The 22,363-nt window shown below is 39.5% G+C and overlaps 1 protein-coding gene across 1 annotated transcript; it reads left to right on the top strand.

The window, feature by feature from the left end:
* Nucleotides 1-789: 789 nt before the first annotated feature.
* PLK2 (polo like kinase 2) lies at nucleotides 790-7,198 on the top strand. The gene is made up of 14 exons (XM_059060469.2): nucleotides 790-1,427; nucleotides 2,023-2,130; nucleotides 2,271-2,387; nucleotides 2,588-2,717; nucleotides 2,970-3,057; nucleotides 3,528-3,623; nucleotides 3,733-3,931; nucleotides 4,245-4,392; nucleotides 4,751-4,848; nucleotides 5,149-5,278; nucleotides 5,511-5,751; nucleotides 5,873-6,002; nucleotides 6,262-6,372; nucleotides 6,508-7,198. The coding sequence occupies exons 1-14, from the start codon at nucleotides 1,158-1,160 to the stop codon at nucleotides 6,697-6,699; spliced, it is 2,058 nt and encodes a 685-aa protein (XP_058916452.1). The 5' UTR covers nucleotides 790-1,157; the 3' UTR covers nucleotides 6,700-7,198.
* The last annotated feature ends 15,165 nt before the right edge of the window (nucleotides 7,199-22,363 follow it).

Raw genomic sequence — 22,363 nt, 5'->3', positions numbered from 1 at the left:
ACTTGGAAGGCCTAGGATTGACTCTCCCAGCACCAGAGCAGCCACGTGTCTTAATGAGCCATTTAAACGACGCATTCCGCATAACCCCTTCGGAATAAGAAGTGATAGATTATTTCGATTGTAAAACCATAGTTAGCACCAGGAGCACTTTTAAACCACTTACTGTCAATAAAAGCCCATATAGTCATTAACCGCTGCCCACTCGGACTAACTGCGCTTCTGGAACATTCCACGAGATGGCGCCTTTGCTCCCAGTCTTCGGACATCCTGAACGCGAAGCCTTCCCAAGGCGCTGGCCTCCCTCTCCAAGCTTAAGGGCCTGACCTCCGACAAAGGCTTGCTCTAAGGTGATGGGGAGAGGCCACACGGGCCTAAGTGGGACTTGGCCATGGTCAGCCGGCCGGCCCCAGCCGAAGTCCGCTTCATTCAGAAGCGGCGGGGAGCTCGGAACACCCTGTTCCGAGGACCCTTGTCTTTCAGGGGCACGGCCTCCCCTCAGGGCCCCTCTAGACAGAAGCTAACGGGGTAAAACTGCGGGGGCGGCGGCAGCCCAGAATGTCTCCAGGTGGCCACCGGGAAGCCTCACGTGCCTGTGCAATGGCTCCGGCCACACTCACACCTTGACACCGGAGGCGTCAGGTTGTAGGGCGGTGAGGAAGGGCTGTGCAGGGGAGGGAGGGAACCTGCGAGGACCGCAGCACCCGGCGGGGCTCTGATCACGGCACTGCCGGACGCGGGGCGGGTGGGGGCGGAGCCAGGCGTCGGCCCTCGGGTTTCTACTTCAAACCCGGGATGGCGGTCACGGGGACGGCCGGACGCCTGTGTCCGCCTCCCCGTCGAGGTGAGCGCTGCCCGCGGCCGGCAAGCGGCTCGCAAACTGGAAGCCACCTGCCCGTCGCAACCTCCCGCTCGGCCCCGGGCTCTCTGAAGGCCGGTGGGCGGGGCGTCGACCGTGACGTCGCATCCCGTTTCGATTCTCCGCCCACTTCCCCGCCCATATATAAGACTTCTCCGGGCGTTCACACTCGCACAAGTGAATCAAGGCGTCGGGCGTGAGAGGTTGGTGGCTGAGGCGGGGACTCGAGGGTAGAGGCCGGTTCGGTCGCGTGTCCGCACCTCGGAGGTGGCAGCGGGCAGTGCAGGGTGGCGAGGGGACCATGGAGCTCTTGCGGACTATCACTTACCAGCCGGCCGCCGGCACCAAGATGTGCGAGCAGGCGCTGGGCAAGGCTTGCGGCGGAGACTCGAAGAAGAAGCGGCCGCAGCCGCCCCCCGAGGAGCCGCAGCCTTCGCAGCCCCAGGTGCAGGTGCAGCCGGCCGCCCCGCACCACCATCACCACCACTCGCACTCGGGGGCCGAGATCTCGAGGATTATCGTCGACCCCACCACGGGGAAGCGCTACTGCCGAGGCAAAGTGCTGGGAAAGGTGACGAGCGGCGGGCGCCCTGCTGCCAGGCGGGAGGGAGGTCTGCCCGGGCAATCCCCGGGCCGGGCCGGACGCCGAGTCCCCGCGCCCAGCGCTCCTCGGCGTCTCGAGAGTCCGATCCCGGCGCGACGTGGGCTGGTCACCTGCCCTCCTCTGGCTTTTGTGCGCTGGCAGCGCCGGGATCGACTTCCCATCCTTAGCCGCGGCTCAGTCTGCGTCCAGCCGCCCGAAGACATTGATCTTGAGGCCAGAAGCGAGGGCTGTCTATACCAGACCTAGCTCTCTCGAGCTGCCCCCCAGAGGATTTTCTTGACAAGTCTCTTCAGACCCTATTTCTCATCTCCCCAACCCCAAGCCCCCCACCCCCGGAAAGCTCCTCTCTGTAAAGGGAGAAGGGGCACTGTTTTCACTTACTGTTTTCAGGAATGCTTTTCCCTTCGTGAAAGAGCTTTAAAAAAGTAGACCGCATCTCTGTGTCCTCCCTTCCTCTCCCACAGTTTTGCTTTTCTTTCTCATTTACTTATTAAAAAAAAAAAAAATCTTCCGTCCATGTCCCTGCCATACTCAATTCCGTCTCGGCTTTGTTTCCTTTCAGGGTGGCTTTGCAAAATGTTACGAGATGACAGATTTGACAAACAACAAAGTCTACGCTGCAAAAATTATTCCTCACAGCAGAGTAGCCAAACCTCATCAAAGGGAAAAGGTGTGTATGACTGTTGAGTAAAGTATTTTCTTTGTGTGCAAGATGGCCCTTCCCTGTTAGGAAAATGTCTTCTGCATGTGTAAGACTGGCTTTTCAGAGGTGAGGGAGGCTAATAAGACTGATCTTGCTTTTTCTTTTAGATTGACAAAGAAATAGAGCTTCACAGAATTCTCCATCACAAGCATGTAGTGCAGTTTTACCACTACTTTGAGGACAAAGAAAACATTTACATTCTTTTGGAATATTGCAGTAGAAGGGTAAGTGTTCACTCCTATTTGAACGCATTTACTTCCCGCAAACTGACACGGCATTCAAACTGAACTTTATCTGGGAATTTCGTTGTGGAGGTAATGATTACACTGCAGCATTAACTTTAATCACTCATCCTGCACAAGGAAACCACTGATTTTGGTAACTTTGTTTGACAGATTCTCTTTTTTCCTTCTCCTCTTCCCAGTCCATGGCTCATATCTTGAAAGCAAGGAAGGTGTTGACAGAGCCAGAAGTCCGATACTACCTCAGGCAGATTGTGTCTGGACTGAAGTACCTTCATGAACAAGAAATCTTGCACAGAGATCTCAAACTAGGTAAGCCTTTCACTCCAAATGCTGACTTTTGTGTCAGAGAGGTGTGCTCTCTCTCTCTCTCTCTCTCTCTCTCTCTCTCTCCCTTTTTTTACATTTTAATGTTCTTAGTTGGGATCTAACCAGTGCAATCTTGCTTATGAATGATGGCTTTCACTTTAAGCAACTGGCTGCCTGCCTCTTGAGTGGATGTGTGTATACTTGGTTAGAACAGCTTTTCAAGGGAATTCAGATCTTTTTTTTTTAATCATCTAGGAAACTTTTTTATTAATGAAGCCATGGAACTAAAAGTTGGGGACTTTGGTTTGGCAGCCAGGCTGGAACCCTTGGAACACAGAAGGAGGTAAGAGTCAGAAGGATACATCCTGCTAGGGTTTTGTGGAGATCAAATATGCCCTTTTTATTTTCTGGTTAATGTTTCAAAGGCCAGTTGATACTAAAATCTACAAACTGCTACAGTGTTAATTGAAGGAAACACTTATCCAGTGCCACTATGGACCAGGCAGAGTACCTTATGCCTATAAGTTGATTATGAAACAAATCTGGCTTATATTTGCCTGAAATATATAAATATGTCCTGCTGTACCTGGTCTCAGTTGGCTTAAAACACTTTGTGGCTGAAAAAAATTGTACACACATTAAAAAAAAATTACCAAGTCACTTGGTCAAATGTCAGTTGTTCACATGCCAGAAATCAAAAGTCAAATGTTTCCAAATAGAAATTAAACATAGTGCTTTTAAGGTTTTATCTAGAGAACTAAGTTTAAACAGTAGAATAGTTCCTAATGAGATCTTCGTATTTTGTTTTCCTAGAACGATATGTGGTACCCCAAATTATCTTTCTCCTGAAGTCCTCAACAAACAAGGACACGGCTGTGAATCAGACATTTGGGCCTTAGGCTGTGTAATGTAAGTAAATGCAACAAAATAATCAAAAAGCAAATTTGGATGTAGATTTTTAACACTCAAAAAGAGTTGCTTTTTGAGCGTTCCTAAAGAAGTGTTTCCTTGCATACAGGTATACAATGTTATTAGGAAGACCCCCATTTGAAACTACAAACCTGAAAGAAACTTACAGGTGCATAAGAGAAGCAAGGTATACAATGCCCTCTTCATTGCTGGCTCCTGCGAAGCACTTAATAGCCAGCATGTTGTCCAAAAATCCAGAAGATCGTCCCAGTTTGGATGACATCATTCGACATGATTTTTTTTTGCAGGTTGGTGCTTTTTTTTTTTTTTTTTTTTTTTTTTTTTTTTTTTTTTGCAGTAGATGGGCCTCTCACTGTTGTGGCCTCTCCCGTTGTGGAGCACAGGCTCCGGACGTGCAGGCTCAGCGGCCATGGCTCACAGACCTAGCTGCTCTGCGGCATGTGGGATCTTCCCGGACTGGGGCTCGAACTCTTGTCCCCTGCATCGGCAGGCGGACTCTCAACCACTGCACCACCGGGGAAGCCCTGGCGTCTTTTTATTACATGCTCTTGATCCTAATTTCCCAGCAGGTTACTGAAGATCTTGTCTTTTACTTCATAGGGCTTCACTCCAGACAGACTGTCTTCTAGCTGTTGTCATACAGTTCCAGATTTCCACTTGTCAAGCCCAGCTAAGAATTTCTTTAAGAAAGCAGCTGCTGCTCTTTTTGGTGGCAAAAAAGACAAAGCAAGATATATTGACACACATAGTAAGTTGTAAGACTTCTTTTGTTCTTCTGTGTCCAATATTATATATAAAGTTGATAAGTTAGTTAAAAGAGGCTTTTATATTAACATAATTTGGCCTGTATGTTTGTATACTATTTGACTTTTTGGAGCATAAAAAACCCACACTGCCAATTGTGATTGATAGCTTTTTGTTTCATATGCATTAAAGTGTGCTTCTTGCATAATTACAGCTGATGGCAAAGATAAAAGTAAAAGCTGATGGTTTTGCCTTGGATCCTCTTAAGTTGGTTATTAATGCAAAAGGAGGAAATATGGCTAGCTCTGTTTCTACCTTGTTTGGATAGAATAATGCTCCTAATTCTTTTCCTTGAATTACAGATAAAGTGGCTAAAGAAGATGAAGAAATTTACAAGCTTAGGCATGATTTGAAAAAGACTTCGATAACTCAGCAACCCAGCAAACATAGGACAGATGAGGTATGCTAAAGAGGAGTAAAATAGTTATAAACACTTTATATCATTTTCATTCTTTGTTAATTATCACTTGGATCACATATTTACTTAAAGTTTTCTTTCCAACCCTTTAAAAGGGAAGATTTTATCTTTTAGTTTAACAATGCATTCAATTGAGTTACCGCAATATCTTTAACCTGGCTTGTGTCTATTGCTTTTTGATAAGCTTTCCTGCTAATTGCCACAATCTCATCTTAAACTAGAATTCTCAGCCCCAAATGAATTTTAAATGCTTGACTATTGCCTGGCTCTTCTCTCTTCTAGGAACTCCAGCCACCTACCACTACAGTTGCCAGATCTGGAACACCCGCAGTGGAAAACAAGCAGCAGATTGGAGATGCTATTCGGATGATAGTCAGAGGAACTCTTGGCAGCTGCAGCAGTAGCAGTGAATGTAAGTTGTTGTCAATTGCATTTTAAATAATGACGCTCTGGGTGCCAGTGCTCAATACTAAGTAACCGAAGTCAGCTTGGTTTTTGGCCTGATTTAACATAGAAGAAGCAAAACTAGAGGATTGAAACAATTTTGAGTCCTCCAACCTTAGATTTGGTGAAGGGAGACTTAGCACCTACCATAGCCTGAGGTTTTGTTGTTAATTATTTTCTAAATTTCTCTGACTTTCCAGGCCTTGAGGACAGTACCATGGGAAGTGTCGCAGACACAGTGGCAAGAGTCCTTCGAGGATGTCTAGAAAACATGCCCGAAGCTGACTGCATCCCCAAAGAGCAGCTGAGCACTTCCTTTCAGTGGGTCACCAAATGGGTCGACTACTCTAATAAATATGGCTTTGGGTACCAGCTCTCAGACCACACTGTAGGTGTCCTCTTCAACAACGGTGCTCACATGAGCCTCCTTCCAGATAAAAAGTAAGCGTGTTCAATTAAGGAAGCCCTGTCAGTTCTTTAGTTTTGCCCTAAGGAAATCTGAAAATAGTGACTAACTGCTTCTGTTTTTCCTTCTTTTCTCCGTGTTGTTCCTGTTCTTCAGAACAGTTCACTATTATGCAGAGCTTGGCCAGTGCTCTATTTTCCCAGCAACAGATGCCCCTGAACAGTTCATTAGTCAAGTGACGGTGCTGAAATACTTCTCTCATTACATGGAGGAAAACCTCATGGATGTAAGTACCGTGGCTTGCAAGCAGTGATGTTTGCAGTGTAGTCTACAGAGCAGTAGCGTCTGTGTAACCTCAGCACTTTAAGGCATGCAGCCTCTTATGCCCCACCCTCACTCTACGGGATCAGAATCTCTGGGTGGTGGGACCAGGAATCTCCAGGCCATTCTGGCACTTGCTGAAGTTTGATAGGCGTTTGCTTAGAAGAACTGAGTGCACATACTGCAAAGTTTTTATAGGCACTAAGTCTCCCAATCTCTCCCAGGGTGGAGATCTGCCTAGTGTTACTGATGTTCGAAGACCTCGGCTCTACCTCCTTCAGTGGCTAAAATCTGATAAGGCCTTAATGATGCTCTTCAACGATGGCACCTTTCAGGTAAATGAACCCTTGAGGAAAGCACATGTTTGGGTCCTAAAAAAATGATTTTTACCTAGCCAATTTAATCATTGACAAAACTCTCCACATCTTGAATATTTAGAGGGATCTAATATCTATGTCTACTTTTTAAAGGTGAATTTCTACCATGATCATACGAAAATAATCATCTGTAGCCAAAATGAAGAATACCTTCTCACCTACATCAATGAGGACAGGATATCTACAACGTTTAGACTGACAACTCTGCTGATGTCTGGCTGTTCATTAGAATTAAAAAATCGAATGGAATATGCTCTGAACATGCTCTTACAGAGATGTAACTAAGAGACTTTTTGAATGGATCCTATGGGACTCCTCTTTTCCACTGTGAGATCTACAGGGAAGCCATCAGAATGATCTACAGCACGTTGAAGAAGGTGGACAGGTGGTGGTACGAAAACAATTCCTCCGTGGCCTGCTGGACCTGGTGGAACCAGACCAGGCTTGGGCACACAGTTCTGGACCTTGGACAAGCTGAGAGTGAACCCGAATGCAGTTTTCCTTGACGTACCTGTTTCGAAAGGTTTTTCAGACAATTTCACAGAAAGGTGCATTGACTTGACTTCTCTCTGTGAAGAGCACTTCAGACAGAGGACTTGGAACTGTGAATATACTTCTTGAAGGGGAGGGAGAAGGGAGGACGCTCCCATGTTGTTTAAAGGCTGTAATTGGAGCAGCTTTTGGCTGCTTAACTGTGAACTATGGCCATATATAATTTTTTTTTTTGAAGACACTTGTGGCTGGAAAAGTGCATTCCTTGTTAATAAACTTTTTATTTATTACAGCCCAAAGAGCAGTATTTATTATCAGTTTTTTTTTTATGTTGACCATTTTAAACTGTTGGCAATAAAGAGTATGAAAAAGCAGAAACAGTGATCTCCTGTCTTTGGTATGGCACCAGCACTGCATCACAGCATTCTTTGATCATGGATTCTTGGCACTCTTTGGTAGGACATTGAGTGTAGAAGCAGGCTAGAAAGTTAGAGTTTTAACTTTGCTAATAATAATTTCTAGGAAGTCAGTCTTTAATACCTGAAGTGAAATCATATACTCTCTGGTATATCTAGCTTGAGAAGAGAAGAGTATAACAAAAATACCACTCTTTTCACAACCAGAATATAGGCCTCCTACTGAATCCAAAACCAATTTCTCTCTGGAGTATTTCCCCAAAACTCATTTAGCTTGGAGCTAAAAGCTAGAGTAATCCTGTGTAAACGGATCTCTGTTATTAAGTGTCAATAGGTACCAGAAGTTTATCTTAATGTGGGCAGGACTCTGTACTTTATAATACTTGTACCATCTAAATGTATAACTCAGCTTAAACCTACCTAAACACTTCCATTGCCACCAGTAGTGGGAAGTACTTTGTAAATAAGTCATTTTCCTTCTGGTGCATGGAGGATGAGGAATGATAAGGGTACCAAGCTTTGGTTTTAAGCCCATCTTTTAAACTATCAAATTACCCAAGGGGTAAATCTGAGACAGTTTTCTCTTTCAGTGGGATCTCTCCTTTGACAGGTGTACAAAGCTGCTCCCTGTTACTCTGAACTTACAGTGACCTGTATAAAGTGCAAATGCTTTTTTTGTTCAGTTGTAATCCCACTGTAAGGAAAATCTTGTCCTGAGAAAAGCAGCACTCTCTCACGTGTTAGGCTCTGTTTGCACTAGGATCCTGTACAGAGTAGTGTAGAGATGGTTGTAATTTTACAGTTTTCTAAAATTACTACAAACTGCACCTGATATGCTTTATTAATAAAAGTCAAATCTGGAGAACTGTTTATGGATATTTCACAGTTCCCAGAGTAACTCCTGCTGACTGGAGTTCTCTGGCCACGTGTACAGCTTCAGTCTCTGTTAAATGGTTTATGGTAATAGCTGAAGAAAATAGTAATAGCTGAAGAAAACTGGATAATTACACTAATAGCTGGGTGTGCAAAAGAATCTATTTTTATCTTTGTGAGCAGAGAGGTAGAAGTAGGAGTTTGTAAATAGTAAAAAATGTGCTTTCATTTTGAGTTTTACAATGTTAGGTTGTATATTACTTCACCAATTCAAAATTAGGTACTTATCCATTCCTGTGTGTACTGAGGCTCTACTGTGTGCCAAATCCAGGGCCTGGCGTTGGAGATGTTGAGTGAGCCCAAACCTCTCCCTGCCCTTGAGGAAATCACAGCAGAGTGGAGGAGACATTTGTCTAGTGCATTTGTCTAGTAGTCTGATAAGTGCTTTGATATTATGATAAAGATATGCACTGGGTGTTGTGGGAACCAAGAACAAGATTCATGGGGAAGGAGCCGCAGGCATAGGGTGGACTCAGAGTAGAGATTCCAGAGAAGAAAATTCTTTTTTTATTGGGTTTTGAAAGATGAGTGAGAGTTAAATAAAGGTATGAGATGGGGAAGGGTATTATAAGCAGTGGGAATAACATATATAGATGCCCGAGGGTGAAAGAGTTCACAGGAGAAGTGGATGTGTAAGTCTGAAGCATCATAGGTAAAGGCTGGAAGAAACAGGCCTGATGTGCCCCCAAGTTCCATCACAAGGCATTTAGGCTGCACCGGAGGCTATGTGTAGTTACTGAAAGATTTTAAGGAAGCAAGGGACCTAGTATTCGTTTTATTAAATTCATCCTGGGGACATAAGCAAGATAGGTGGGGAAGAAGATGGAGAAAGATGACCCAAACAGTAAAGATACTAATGTTGTGATCCAGGTGAGAAAGGACTTTATAAAAGGAGCATATAAAGAGTTAGGTAGTGTCTCCTTTGGCCCGTCTACCAATAGTTTATTTTAGTATCCCCAGTACGGTGGCATATGGCAATCAAATATTGAATGAATAAATGACAGTAGATTTGGGAGGGACTTAGAAAGTTGATTTGAATAGAATTTGGCACTTTATTGAATGTGGAGCCTGAGGAAGAAGGTGGGCCTTAGGATGATTGGCAGTCAATGGCGGGTAGGCAGTGTACTCTGGGGCCATTAACTGAAATAAATTGGGAATGTAGAAGGAAGAGCCTGATATTCAGGGAAATACAGTGAGTTTAGGATAGCTTGAATCAAACACGTGTGAGGATGCTCAAATAGGTCCAGAAAATATAGGTCCAGTTGGATTTACATGTCTACATCTCAAGAGCGAGCAAGATTTGGGAGTAAACAGGCTTTGGATGAGAGCACACAAAAATGGGTCCCTGTCATCCCTTCTACCCAGCAGCATTTTTACTTTTTGGTACTGAGGACATCTATGTAAAACGTAACAGTGTTGATAAACCTTTGCAGTGAAGGAAAGAAGATAAAAAATTGCCAAATAAATTTCTATTTTTCAAAATCAAGGACCCTGGATTCCATAAAAACAACTCTCAAATAACAGATGTGCGTGATGAACACTTTCGATCCTCAAGAATGTTTCTCACTTAGTCATCCCCAATCCTGGCAGTCTATAGGCTGAGATACAAGGCAATCTTTTAAAATGTAAAACTTGAGTTTTGGTGCATAGTAATAGCTAACTTCAGCTAAGTGTGGTGTGACCATGGCAGGACTCAGATCCTGAGTTATTTGACATTTACTACTTCATAAAAGTAGTAAAAAAAAAAAAAAACAACCCCACCCTTCAAGAATAATTTTTGAATGTAACCTTATGTTTGCTAGATAGGAAGTGTACTGCAGTGGAAAAGCTTTGGAATCAGTCCTAAGTTTAAATTCCTGTTCAACCATGTATTAACAATAAGATCTCAAGAAATATCTAACCTCTCTAAGCTTCAGTTTCTTCACCTGCAAAGATTAAATGATAATAAAGCACTTGTACATCAAAGGTGCTCAATAAATATTTGCTCCTTTTCTTGTCCTGTTTCCCCTGCCTTCTTCCACACCCATCACGACAGTAACCCTGGTTACCTAGATAAGAAAATAACTGACTCATTTCTGCCCCTTCCAGTCTTCCTTTCTGTATCAGTCATGGGAGAGCCAGGAATGCACAAGTCGTTTTAGAACTTTCAAAGAGAAGGAATTTATTGGAGGCTATTGGTCGTATAGATGATGGAAGAGCTCGGAAGTCAAATGGGAGGTGGTGAGGCAACCAAGAGATAAGCAGCAACAAGAAGCTGCTACCACGCCCTTGGCTGGAGAGACCCAGAGAGAAAGTGGGAATACTCCAGAACTGGGGGTCTCTGGCAGAAAGTAGAATTATGGTGGTCACTGCCTACCAGGAGTTTGAAATCATGGAGCAAATGTAGTCACTGTTTGAGATAACCCCTGTACACATCTGGTTGGGAAAGAAAAGGGATAAAATATTCTGGATTATTTCTTCCTTTTGCCCTACAGTCTACCATTGACCAAGGGAACTGGACGCTAGTGGAAAAGAACTCTGATGAATGTAGTTGCAGGAATCATTCTTCTATTGGAGAATGAAGCAGGGAAGGGCAGGGGTGGGTTTGAGCTTGAACAGGCCAATACCTTCCTTCTTTCTTAACTTTTCTCTTCCATTAATTTTGTACCACCTCTATCCTCTCTTCCTCTTAAATCCCAAAGTGACATGAGTGCTAAGAGCTCTACTTCACTAGGCAGGAGGATGACAGGCAGGGGAAGGTTAGAGTAGGAACAAGACAGAGTGAGGAACCTTAAGATGAGGCACTCTTCCTTTAGGCCTCTGTGATTTGAAACATCATCAGACTTTTTTACACTACAGAGACGTTAGTCAAATGAAAATAGATATGACTTAAAAATGAGTAAGATACATTTTCATAAGGTACATGGAGAAATCAATGTTGGTATTTTATAGCAATTCTGTGCATGGTAGTGTTAGTATATTTCCAAGGCTTGGAATAACCTCTTCTATAAACAGAAACCTGTAGATTCCATTTTGTTTTTCCTTGACTAGCAAGAGATTCTAATCCATATATGAATAGACTCATCCTTTCTTCTAGTACTTCTTTATGCCTTATTAACTTTAGTAATGGAAAGTATCCCTTTGAATTGCCACAATTTAATTGTATTAGTGAATTCAAACTAAAATGTTAAACTCCCATATGCAGTGTTAGAATTTAATATAATGGTTCATCAGTGTTTGGAATTCAACTGAATAGAATACATAGATTTTACGCCTGGGATTAGCTTTATAATACAATTATATACAAAGCAAAATTGATTTTAATGATTGAGGTACAATAACTTCACTACCAAGTTAAGGTGAAAATAATAAATGAACTGAGATATCTCGGCTATGAAATACTGAATGATCAGATATTTTAATCCAACCATACAAGTTAGAACAAATTCTCTTTTTTAGGCCGGTAGCAAATTAGTACTGCAAGAGACCAGGCAACAGGCCTAAATGAAATAAAATCAGCAATGCCTGTCTTTGGTACTGCTTTGGAATCAATGGCAGCTGAATGACCTTTAAAGTTGGGCTCATGTCGAACATGCCATAAGAATTTTTAAACTGAATGAAAAAATATCTTTGCAAATGGACTTTTATAAATGTATTCATAAATGGCAGTGAAAATCAGATTGAGCTGAATATAAGTATGAAAGCTAATACATTTTCAAAGTCCTAATGTGTAAGAAATTACAGTTAACCTCAAAGACAATATGCAAGTTTTATTTCTTGTTTAAAATACAAAACTTGTGGTAAAAAGTCAGTTCCTCAAATAAGAAACATTTGTGGTAAAACAAAACCCACAATGAACAAATTATTAAAATATATGATGTAGTAGGAAAAGTTTGGATTTTAATCAGCTATATTAAGCTTGACTGAACTGGGCCAATGGCATGCTGAGTATCAGGAACATGACACTGCTTGATTCTTATTTTTCTCTTCTGTAAAATAAGGATAATAATAAAAATTGTATTGCAATCTATTAGGATGAACAATATGATATTGATGATATTTGACCATTTTTGACCTACAACATAAGCTATTTCTTTTCATTCAAAAAAATAAGAGAAATCAGATTGAAAGTTTTCTTCCCTCTTTTAATATTGTCTTTATTAGTATTTCCTTTTGTTTTATATTGATATCATTTACTGAAGAGTAAAGAAGAGTATGCTCCATATAATATGTGATATACACTTCAGTAAAGGGTATATCTTGTACCTAATTAAATATTGTTAGAGCTTTTCAATTATTAATTGCTTCATTCACCATGCTCCTAGGAATCAAGTAAGGAATGCCCCAAAGTGAGAGCAATTTAATTTCTGATAACTGACAAAGTTTAAGTCCAGTCACATAAACATCTCCCACATTGTAAGTCCTCCTTTGTTGCTTTTTCTTGTTATAGTCCTTTCTCAACTGTCTTCAAAAATAATTCCTCTACTGTGTTCCAAGTAATACCAAATTCTTTCAATGTCATGAAGATTCCCTGAAAAATGTACTCACTGGCAAATTATTTGGGGAAATACTGAATTAAATAAATGTAAACATTTCTTTAAGTCAAAACTTCTCAAGAACTTGAATATGCTATATCCTGCATTGTGAATCTCCAGAGAGGAATAGAGTGTAAAGGTTTCTCCAAACTTATTTGCCCTAGTACATTATTTGTTTTGGATTAACTTTTAAGATTGCAAGCAATGTTCCTTGGAATGTAGTTTGCCAATGTATGTAGTAATCATATTTAGTAACCGAAATTTACTTTTAGAAGATCTTGAACCAGTCAGATAGGTTTGGATGAAAGCCCAGATCTTTATGGTGGTAGGACAATATTTAGGTGAATAAGGAATTTAACACCACCTCTGATACCACAGTTCCAGAGCCCTTAGATATCTTCTACAGTCTTACTTAGTAAGAAAATTTTCCCTCTAGAGGGAGAAACTTATGGCCCAGAAATCAACCGTATGGCCAGGTAACCACGTCAACTTTGCAGTGCAGACATTCCATTCCTAGATAATAAGGAGAGGCCTAGAGTTGACTTATGCACATTTCTGTTTCTTTACAATAATAGCATTGAAATGTTTTAAAATAAATTTTAGTCCATGTTCACTATGATTTGCAAAAGACATTTGGGGTTTGAAGAGAGCATGTTGATAGTTCTTTACACTGAAGAACACAGCTGTAAAAGATGTAAAGCCTCCATATGCCACCTCCTGTGAAGAACCTACTGAACAGAGCATGTGGACCTATCATACTGAATACATTAGAGCAAGATTTATTAATTAAACTTCATTGTGAAATCATTGTAGAAGGACAAGATTTAATTGACTTATTTTAATGGTGTGATAAGGAAAGGAGTTATATATTCAGAAGGGATACAGAAACTCAGTTCAGTTAAAAAAAAAAGTCAGGAAACCCTAATTGAATAAATCTCACACTGCACAAGGAACATAATTTTATAGTTCCAATCCAAATGAAGAGGGCCTTTCAATGTCCACTAGATGGTTTGGAACATGTCATTTTAGCTATTGATTAATAGTCCGATTTTTTTTTCTCAATAATACTGAACAGCCAGGTACTGCAAAGATGTGATGCATATACGTGGAGGGTGACCACACACCTCTGTTTATCTTGGAAAATCTTACCCAGACTTTGTTCCAGTCAAATGTGTCTGGATTTGGAAGATGAATTATATGGTTACCCTATGAAATATTCATTGCTCTCCCACTCATGTGCTATCCCACATGAGCTAAGATGCATCTAGTGTGACCCGCTCCCATGTTACTGCACCTTTGATTTTCATTCCTTTTCCTATGAAAGTTAGGTTAGAATTTTTCAGTACTGTTAGTGTCTATGACCTTATTTTTATGCCTCATTAAACAGAGAAGCAGAAAAACTGAATCCAGGCTACACAAATTTATTTAGATGCTGGTACACATTACATGCTTTTTAACTTTATCTGCTTGTTAAGATCACTATGCCAATGATGGTAAAAAATATTAATGACAGTCAATGACACAGGTGCCACCTGGTAAATGAGAATGAAAGAAACATATTTGGAAAAGGTATGGTTTCTCTAATCACTAATCTTTTACAGACTCTGACTCATAATCAATTATCTGTCATTTCAACTTAGAGGTATATGGTTGAATTAAACAGTGACATGATTTCATCCTGGCTTTAAAGAGGAAGGACTGAAATAGAAATATGGAGTTCTTGTTTCAAATAAAATTGATTTCCTTCAATTCAGGTGGATAGACTGGAAAAATAATTTGACAGGAAAAATTAATGAATTTGAAATATACTCTGAAAATAATAGATCTCATCGATTTAAAAATATGTAAAATATTCTGTGGAGTGTGGTGAAGCTCTTATGGAAATAAGAATTTAAATATAGACACCTCAGCTTCTTTGGTCAATATTAGCTGAAATGCCAATACTAACTAAACATACCAAGATGTCATAATTATTTATCTAAGAGAGGAGGTTATAAAATAATAGTATTCTGAGTTCCTAGATACATCAAAAGAATTTCACCTTGAACTTAGTAACATTGTCAATTTAGTGACACATTTAGAATTGCGATTGTATTGGTACATTTTATGGGCTTAGCTAAGAATTAAAAGTAAGAATGCACTTTATATCAGGCATATAACAGCTGGTTTGCTTTAGTGATGTAGATACTACACTGAATGGACTGCATAGCAAATTTAAATTTTTCATTAGGGTTTCCCAGTTTCTAATTGGCTTTTCTCTTAGCATTCATGGTATAAGAGTGACATTATATGGTTTCTTGAAGTTGTCCTTTTACTTTAATGGGCAGAAGAACAAAAACAGGAATTAAGATTGAGAGTCATAATAACAACAATAAATATGAAAGTTTTATTACATGTATGTAAAGATTTCAAGAATTAACAGTCAAAAGAAACATTTAAAAAATCTTTGGGTTATATCAATATTTTTATTGAAAACCTAAAAATTTGTGCTTTAAAAAATACAGTTATTGCAGGTCACATCACAATACTCCAAATTCTTGTAAAGAAAGTTGATTTGAGCTCTTGTTCTTGCATTCTATTAGTTCAGCACCAAATTGGCCAAAGTAACTTATTTTTAAAAAAATATCATTTATTTTAGTTACACAGACATGGTATTGAGTTCTCTATGTGTTGGGATGACTTTTTTTCAGTGAAGCACCATGAGGTTTTCAGAAAACGTATTAGACATATCGATGTTATTTACCTAGCGTCATTGCCACAGTATCAGTCTGATATTAAAGTGTAACAAGTACAGGAGCCAGTTTCTTGGCAACGTGAAGGAAATTTTAGGTCAGTAAAGTAGACAGAATCTCAACGTTTGGTCATATTCCAATCTCTCAACGTTTGGTCATATTCTACTCTTCGGACACTGTGAAAGGTACTGTGGATTGTTTTCCAAACATTGTGTGCTTGTTTTAAGTGGGTGTGAGAAGAATGAAAGGCCAGTTTCCTGACAAGCTAATGGAATAGCATTGCTCACTTTAGAAATTAAAGCAAAACAACACAAAACCCACAAGCCTAACCAAAGTATCCAAAATATAAGACAGATGTCATGAGGAAGATGAACATTTCTGAGTACTTTGAGCTAGGGTTAGCTGTATTTAAGAAAATAAAAACGTTTGAGAAATAAACCATTTTGTTTCCTCGTTTTTGTTTGTTTTCCTTTTGTTTTCTTGGTAGCAGACCCTGGTTATCAGGACTAAATGAAGCACTTAGATGTTTAAAAGACAGGTCTTTAAAAGACAGGTATTTATTTCTTAGAAGACTTTTAGCAGTATATTAATTCATTGTCTTCCTGAAAACGGGAGACAGAAAAGCTAAGTGACACTAACCCAATTTAGAAAAAAATTCCTATGAAATAGTAGATAATGTATAATATCGTTCATGAAAATCCTGATTTGTGAATTTCAGGTTCTTTCAGAAAAACGCTTCTGTATCATTTCAAGGTCAACTTCAGCAACCAATAGCACCTTTATGGAAAGCATTTTGTTGGTTCAGGTGTTTTAGACAATCCAATTCAGTGTGAAAGTTTGCACTTCTAAAGTTTGCACTTCTAAGCCATTATCTAAAAATGGCTTCTCAAGAACAAACACACCATATTAAATTTGCAAGCCATAGATGTCTCTCTGGCTTAATAGTTTTATTCCTAGTAACTCTGGACTGTTAGAGTCATTCACTAAGAAGCCTTCAGCTGTCTGGTTGCTATACCTCAGCTCTCCTTGGAGAGATTACACATCCTATAGTTTCCCCGAGTGGGAGACATGCCAGCCTGACTAATGAAGGCTGTCATTGTGATGTATCAGGTCACCAGGGCCAGCAACACTGTTGTGCCATTGCTAGATTATGGTGCAAAATGGCACTTTTCGTGTTGAAGTAAAACCTGATTCATCATCTTATGCTTTTTTCTAAGGCAGTGTTTAAAGAACATTTGTTACTCCTGTATAGCAAAAAAAGGCAATGTTTATTTATCACCTTAGCTAGAACAAACTGAGTACAATGAAGTCTTGGGTGGAGTGTATAAGATGATGAAATTTCCGTCTTTAGCAATGGGCCATAAAATGGCAGAATCTGTAAAACTGGAAAGTCCATTTACTGCCTAGTCACTGAAACTGAAAAAGAAAGAAATTGTAATAAGAAGAACAATAAAAACACAAATTATGATGAGTTCAATGTGGCAAGACTCTGGTGAAACCTTAATTTCTGTTTAAAAAATCACATTTAAATGTATTGAATGTAAATATCATATTTCTAGAGCATCTCTTTGAAATAATCTCCTTTACTGTATTTTAGAAGCTCTGGTTCCTTAATTCTACCAATGTCAGTGGGTGACAAATATTACCTTTGCCATTTTAAAGACAGAGAAATCAATCATCAGAGAAGTTAAATTGTTCATTATTGCAGAGTCAGTGGTAAATAGAACCTGAAGACAGAGAGTGCAAGTAAAATAAAGTTCATCCCTTTGTTCACTTCATCCAATATTGTAAAGAGGCCATACTGCCCCTGCATCCATTGGGAGAAGCAAAACTGAAAAATGAATCTTCCCAGGAGCCTTTAGGCTCACTTTTTCAGAAGCTTGGCCACAGCTGGTGAGGCAGCCCAGGGCTCTGGCAAGGGAAGTGGCCTGAAGTCAGGAGTACTGGCTTTGCCACTCACTAGCTGTTGGACCTAGACCAAGTCCTTCCCTGAGTCTGTCCTCATCTGCAAATCAAGGCTAATACCCCCCTCACTCTACATCAGAGCTATTGTGAGGATCACACTGAATAACAAAATGAGGCATTATTACTAATCATCGTTATGGGTATCATAAGCAAAGCCATGATAGGCGGAAGCTCTTCTATTAAGGGACCTAGTGGGGATACTGTGAGGACATCTACGTGGAGTTATGAGGGACTCAAAGTTCATGCTTCCATTAGTGGCAAAGCAAGGCTGGGTCACTCTTTATTTCCCAAGCCAAATTCAAGGGAAATGCTTGGGCGGCCAGTGTGTAACTAGAGTGAATCCCAGATCCTGTCTGCCACACCTGTTAGGGGAGTCCTAACCTTTAGATTTTAACCTAACCTTTCCTGGAAACTCAGATGGCTCTCTTCTTTTTTATTTTTTTTTGATGTCTTTGTTTTAGCTGTCTGCCAAGGCCAGCCTGCCACTCTGATACTGCCAGCACTGAGAAGCCCATCCCTCTTCCAAGAAACGTATACAGTGGGCCCTTTGTATCCGCAGGTTTCGCATCCACAGCGGATCGCCGCTTTATATGAAACTTGAGCATCTGCAGATTTGGGTATCCCTGGGGGTCCTGGAACAAAGGCCCTGAAGATTATCAAGGATGATTGTAACCACACTCTCACATGCATGTGTGCATGTACACTATAATCATTCTCTTCAAAATGTTCTGCCACAATATGCCTACTATTTTAGCCTTGAATATAAAATCTTTTAGACCATCCCTGTATTTTCTTCTCTCTATTAGGAATCTCTGAGAATGGTCATAGCCATGAAAAGCAACAATAAATGTTACTCATCTGTAGGTCCTTAAAAATATCAGAAGCATGAAACAAAACAAACAAACAAAAACCAATGATTAGGCTTGGGTAACAGCCCTGTCTAGCCCTGTTCTGGCACCTACATGGCTGCTATTTTGTTGACCTGTCTCTTTAGATTATGTCCTAAACTTATGTGTTAACTCTGAATATAATTACAATGTCAATTTTCTTTTTTGGCCAGAGACAGTTATATGCTGTATTAAGGAGATAAACTCAGGCCTTGCTAATCACAGTACACAATACTACTCATAATGGGCAGTGATCCCACGTATAATGAAAACATGAGACTTGAAGACATCCGAAGTGGAGTGAGACATGTTTAAAATGTTATTTATCAGAGAGTTAGTGTACAAAGAACATTGTCAAGGGATTAAATTCACAGTTTGTATATTCTTAGGCTGCCCCAGCCTTGAGGGACGTGGAGGGTGGACAGGTGAAAATTGGAGTGAGATGAGCAGTTATGATATAAGTTTTCTGGGCTTTCACTCCCCTTGTTATTGCAGAACCTTCGACTTCCAGTACAATACTTTTCTAACCACTTATTTATGGTGTCTGCAGGCGCTATCTCACTGGCATTCTCCTATGGGTTCTTCTAGCTGCTTTAGTCACAGGCCATTTTGTTCCTTTTGCTCTTGGAGCCCCTGTAAGAAATGCATAGGAGGCCCATCCACTCAGTACTCCTAGGTACCATTATAAGCAATATCCTGCTCTTACGCTGAAACCTTCCAGATGCCAAAATGAGAGGACAGATTCCGGGAACTTCCATGGCTGAAGACATGGAGCACACGGCATGTTGTGTGCAGAAGAGGGGAGAAAGCCCACACACTCCTGTTTTGTATGGCACTCTGTCCTGTGGGTATCGAAGTATTGCTTTTCTGGGAGGTTTTAGTGAAAACAATGATTTCAGGTTATACTCACAGTGTCTCCTCTATCTGGGGACTATGGAATCAAGAGTGAGGACAAATCATAGTGATGGACGTCATGTTGAGCCCTGGATTTTCTTTCTCTCAACTGATGGAGTGGCAAAGCATACAGGTTCTAAGGTCAGACCTGAGTCCAAGTCCCAGGCCTATCAAAACTAGTTTTGTGACTGTGGGTAAGTTCCTTGACTTCTCTGTCTGGACTTTTATCACATCCACTGTAAATTAGGCATAAAATCCATGTCATAGAAATATGAACCCTCCGAGGATTGTTAAAATAATCCACAATAGTGGCCGGCACAGAGTCAAGACTCGATAAATATCAGATATCACTTTTTTTCAAAATATTCACAATTTGGGGAAATCTAATTCTTCATGTGAAAAAATGAGTTAAACTAATTTTAAATAAACATAGGAAAAACACCTTTTTAGGAGCTTTTTGTATGCATAGAATGGAAACTACTTATCTCTTCTGGAGGAAAAATGTCGCCTTCTCATCTTATCTCATCACCATGAGTTAATTCATAGGGTGGATAGGAGCTAGGTCTGAAGTTGTGTAACAAACTTATATCTTGGCTGACCATTTCATTTAGGACATCACTACAGATGTGTGTATTTATTTTTGTTTGATTTTCTTTTTAGTCCAGATAGTGCTAAGTATCTTGACTGAGCTGCTATTTTTTCCTTCATGACTGGATTAGCTGCACTGATGGAATGAAATGCATAGTTTTGGCATAGTGTAAACCATAGCTTTCATGTCTTTATTTGTGATTTTCTCTATGTGTCAAATGAGAGTAATCATACAACTGTAAGCGATACAACGAAAACTGACTAATAAAACTCCTGAAAATGCTCTGAAAAGCAAAGTGTCCTATAAATAATAATGATACATTGTAGGTACAACATTGAGGACCCTGTTTTATCTCTAAAATCAAGCATTTCCATTAAATTAATTAACATCACAGGAGATGGAAAATTACCATATGTTGAAGTCAGGTTAGATTCCTAATCCTTTTGCATGTACACAGGAGAAAAGATGAATTGTGGTCAGAATGAGAATCTAGACATTTCTACCAGCATAAATAAAGCAGAGAATTATTTTATATTTTCTGAATTGTATCTGCTGCATTGTCTCTAGGGGAAACCTGTGAAATAAAAAAAAAAAAAAAAAAAACAAGCTTCAAGAATTAAATTTCATCTTCTTTTCACATAGGTACTTTGAAGCATTAAGTTCGATTTCCAAAAAGGCCCTTAGTAGTAGAAGGTTTTGGTTGAAGAAATAAACCCTGTGTTATGCTAATTGCCTTAGAGGATTTCACTGCATAACATTTTTTTTAAAATTCATGAGCAATGAGTGCCAAAACTTATTTCAAAGTATAAAGATGAATATGCTAATATAAATTTGTTCTATCCACAAATGATTGAATATCTTATAGACAAGAACTGGTTCATGATCACAATGTGAAAGCTGAACTGAGTGGGTTGTTAGGGGTTTCCTTGACCTCTTTTTCATAAACAGGAGCACATGGAATCGAGTTGCTACAAATAAATTTGTACAACATCTATTTTCCCTTCATTTGGGTCAACTCAAACCATCAGATGGTATTTTCTAATGCCAGAACTCAGTATATTTTATATTTTTCCCCTCTTTTGCTACAGTGGTGTTCTAGGATTTAAAGATATGAAGTCATTAGCTACAAAACAATTACTGATTTACTGGTTGAAAGGTACAATTCCATAGAGAAGGGATGAAATTCAATTTTATTTATACTGAATCTGATAAGATTTAAAGATGTTCCTGAAAACAATTAAGATTGACTAATAGACATAATATTGGCAAATCAAAAACTGTGCAATGTATCTAAAATAGATAACATTCATTAGAATAAACAACTAAAGAAGTATTGTTTATAAGCTACCCCCAAAATTAGATCATTGTCAAAATAACACCACACTCTTGATAATATGAAGTAGGCTTTACATTATTTATTTTTTTTCTGTGGGTTTTAGGTGAAATCCATGCTTCTAAACTATCGAATCTTAATATTTCAAATGATCTTTTAAACATTGAGGTTAAAATTAATTAAATAATCAATTAAATAATCAAATTCAACTTTTAAATATCAAGCCATAGGGTATTATGCTGATTGTATTTTATTAGAGTCAACTGGCAGTTTTACAGATTTAAAGAGATTTGAAAAGTGATTATGATGTGAGTGATGAAGAGCTGTCTCTTGTTTGTGGGTGGTTTTAACAGAGTGATTAAAAAATGTACGTAGATTAGCTGAGTCAGACTGTGCCTCATTCTAAAATGGGTATTTACCATCTCCATGATTAAAGGTCCAAAATATCTCTTCCTTACCCATCAATCATTTTGTTCAGATTTTCCTACCACTCTCTCATTGTGGGGATTTGTCATTCTCTTCTTACTTGTAAAGCAATGATATTATTTTCAGAAGACAATTAATTTTAAACTATTAACATAAGACATTTATGGATTTGAGTTTTTAGCATTCATATTAGCATTTTGGAATCATTTCTCTAAAATCCTCAAGCTTATCCACACACTTGGGCTTATTTTTAGACAAGCTCCTCTTTAGCAAGTACCAAAATCTAGGCCACCTTTTGGAGTTTTAGTGCACAGTGACTTTTCTCTTTTCTGGTTTCTTGATTAAACAACACGAGGATATTTGTCTTTTGTAGTGAAAAAAAGAAAAATGACTGCTCTTCTTCCTAATTGAGACAACATTTTTGTAAATGAGATATTTTATAAAAGAAAGGTACTTTATATGCAGTCTTCCTTTTATAAAACCTATGCTGTGGAAATTGTCACTTTTGTTCTGGACTATTTCTGAAATAGCCAGTTTTTATTTTGTGAAATGGAGTCATGGTGAGCATCTTCAAAACCATATGCTCCAATCTACTCATCTATAGAGAAGAGATTTTGTTCAGAAGACATGATTCTATCTAGCAAGAAATCAGATCTGTGTAACAGTGCACAATGGAAGGGTCTGCTGTGATTTATGGTCCATGCATGAAATTTTGCTAGGAGTTTTGTCTAAATTCACAGTTGGATTTACTACAAAATTAATAAAACT

Source organism: Kogia breviceps, chromosome 4 (assembly GCF_026419965.1).
Source record: "Kogia breviceps isolate mKogBre1 chromosome 4, mKogBre1 haplotype 1, whole genome shotgun sequence".
Classification (NCBI taxonomy): Eukaryota; Metazoa; Chordata; class Mammalia; order Artiodactyla; family Physeteridae; genus Kogia; species Kogia breviceps.
Note: the sequence above shows the minus strand (reverse complement) of the source record. Positions and strands in the feature narration are given on the sequence as shown.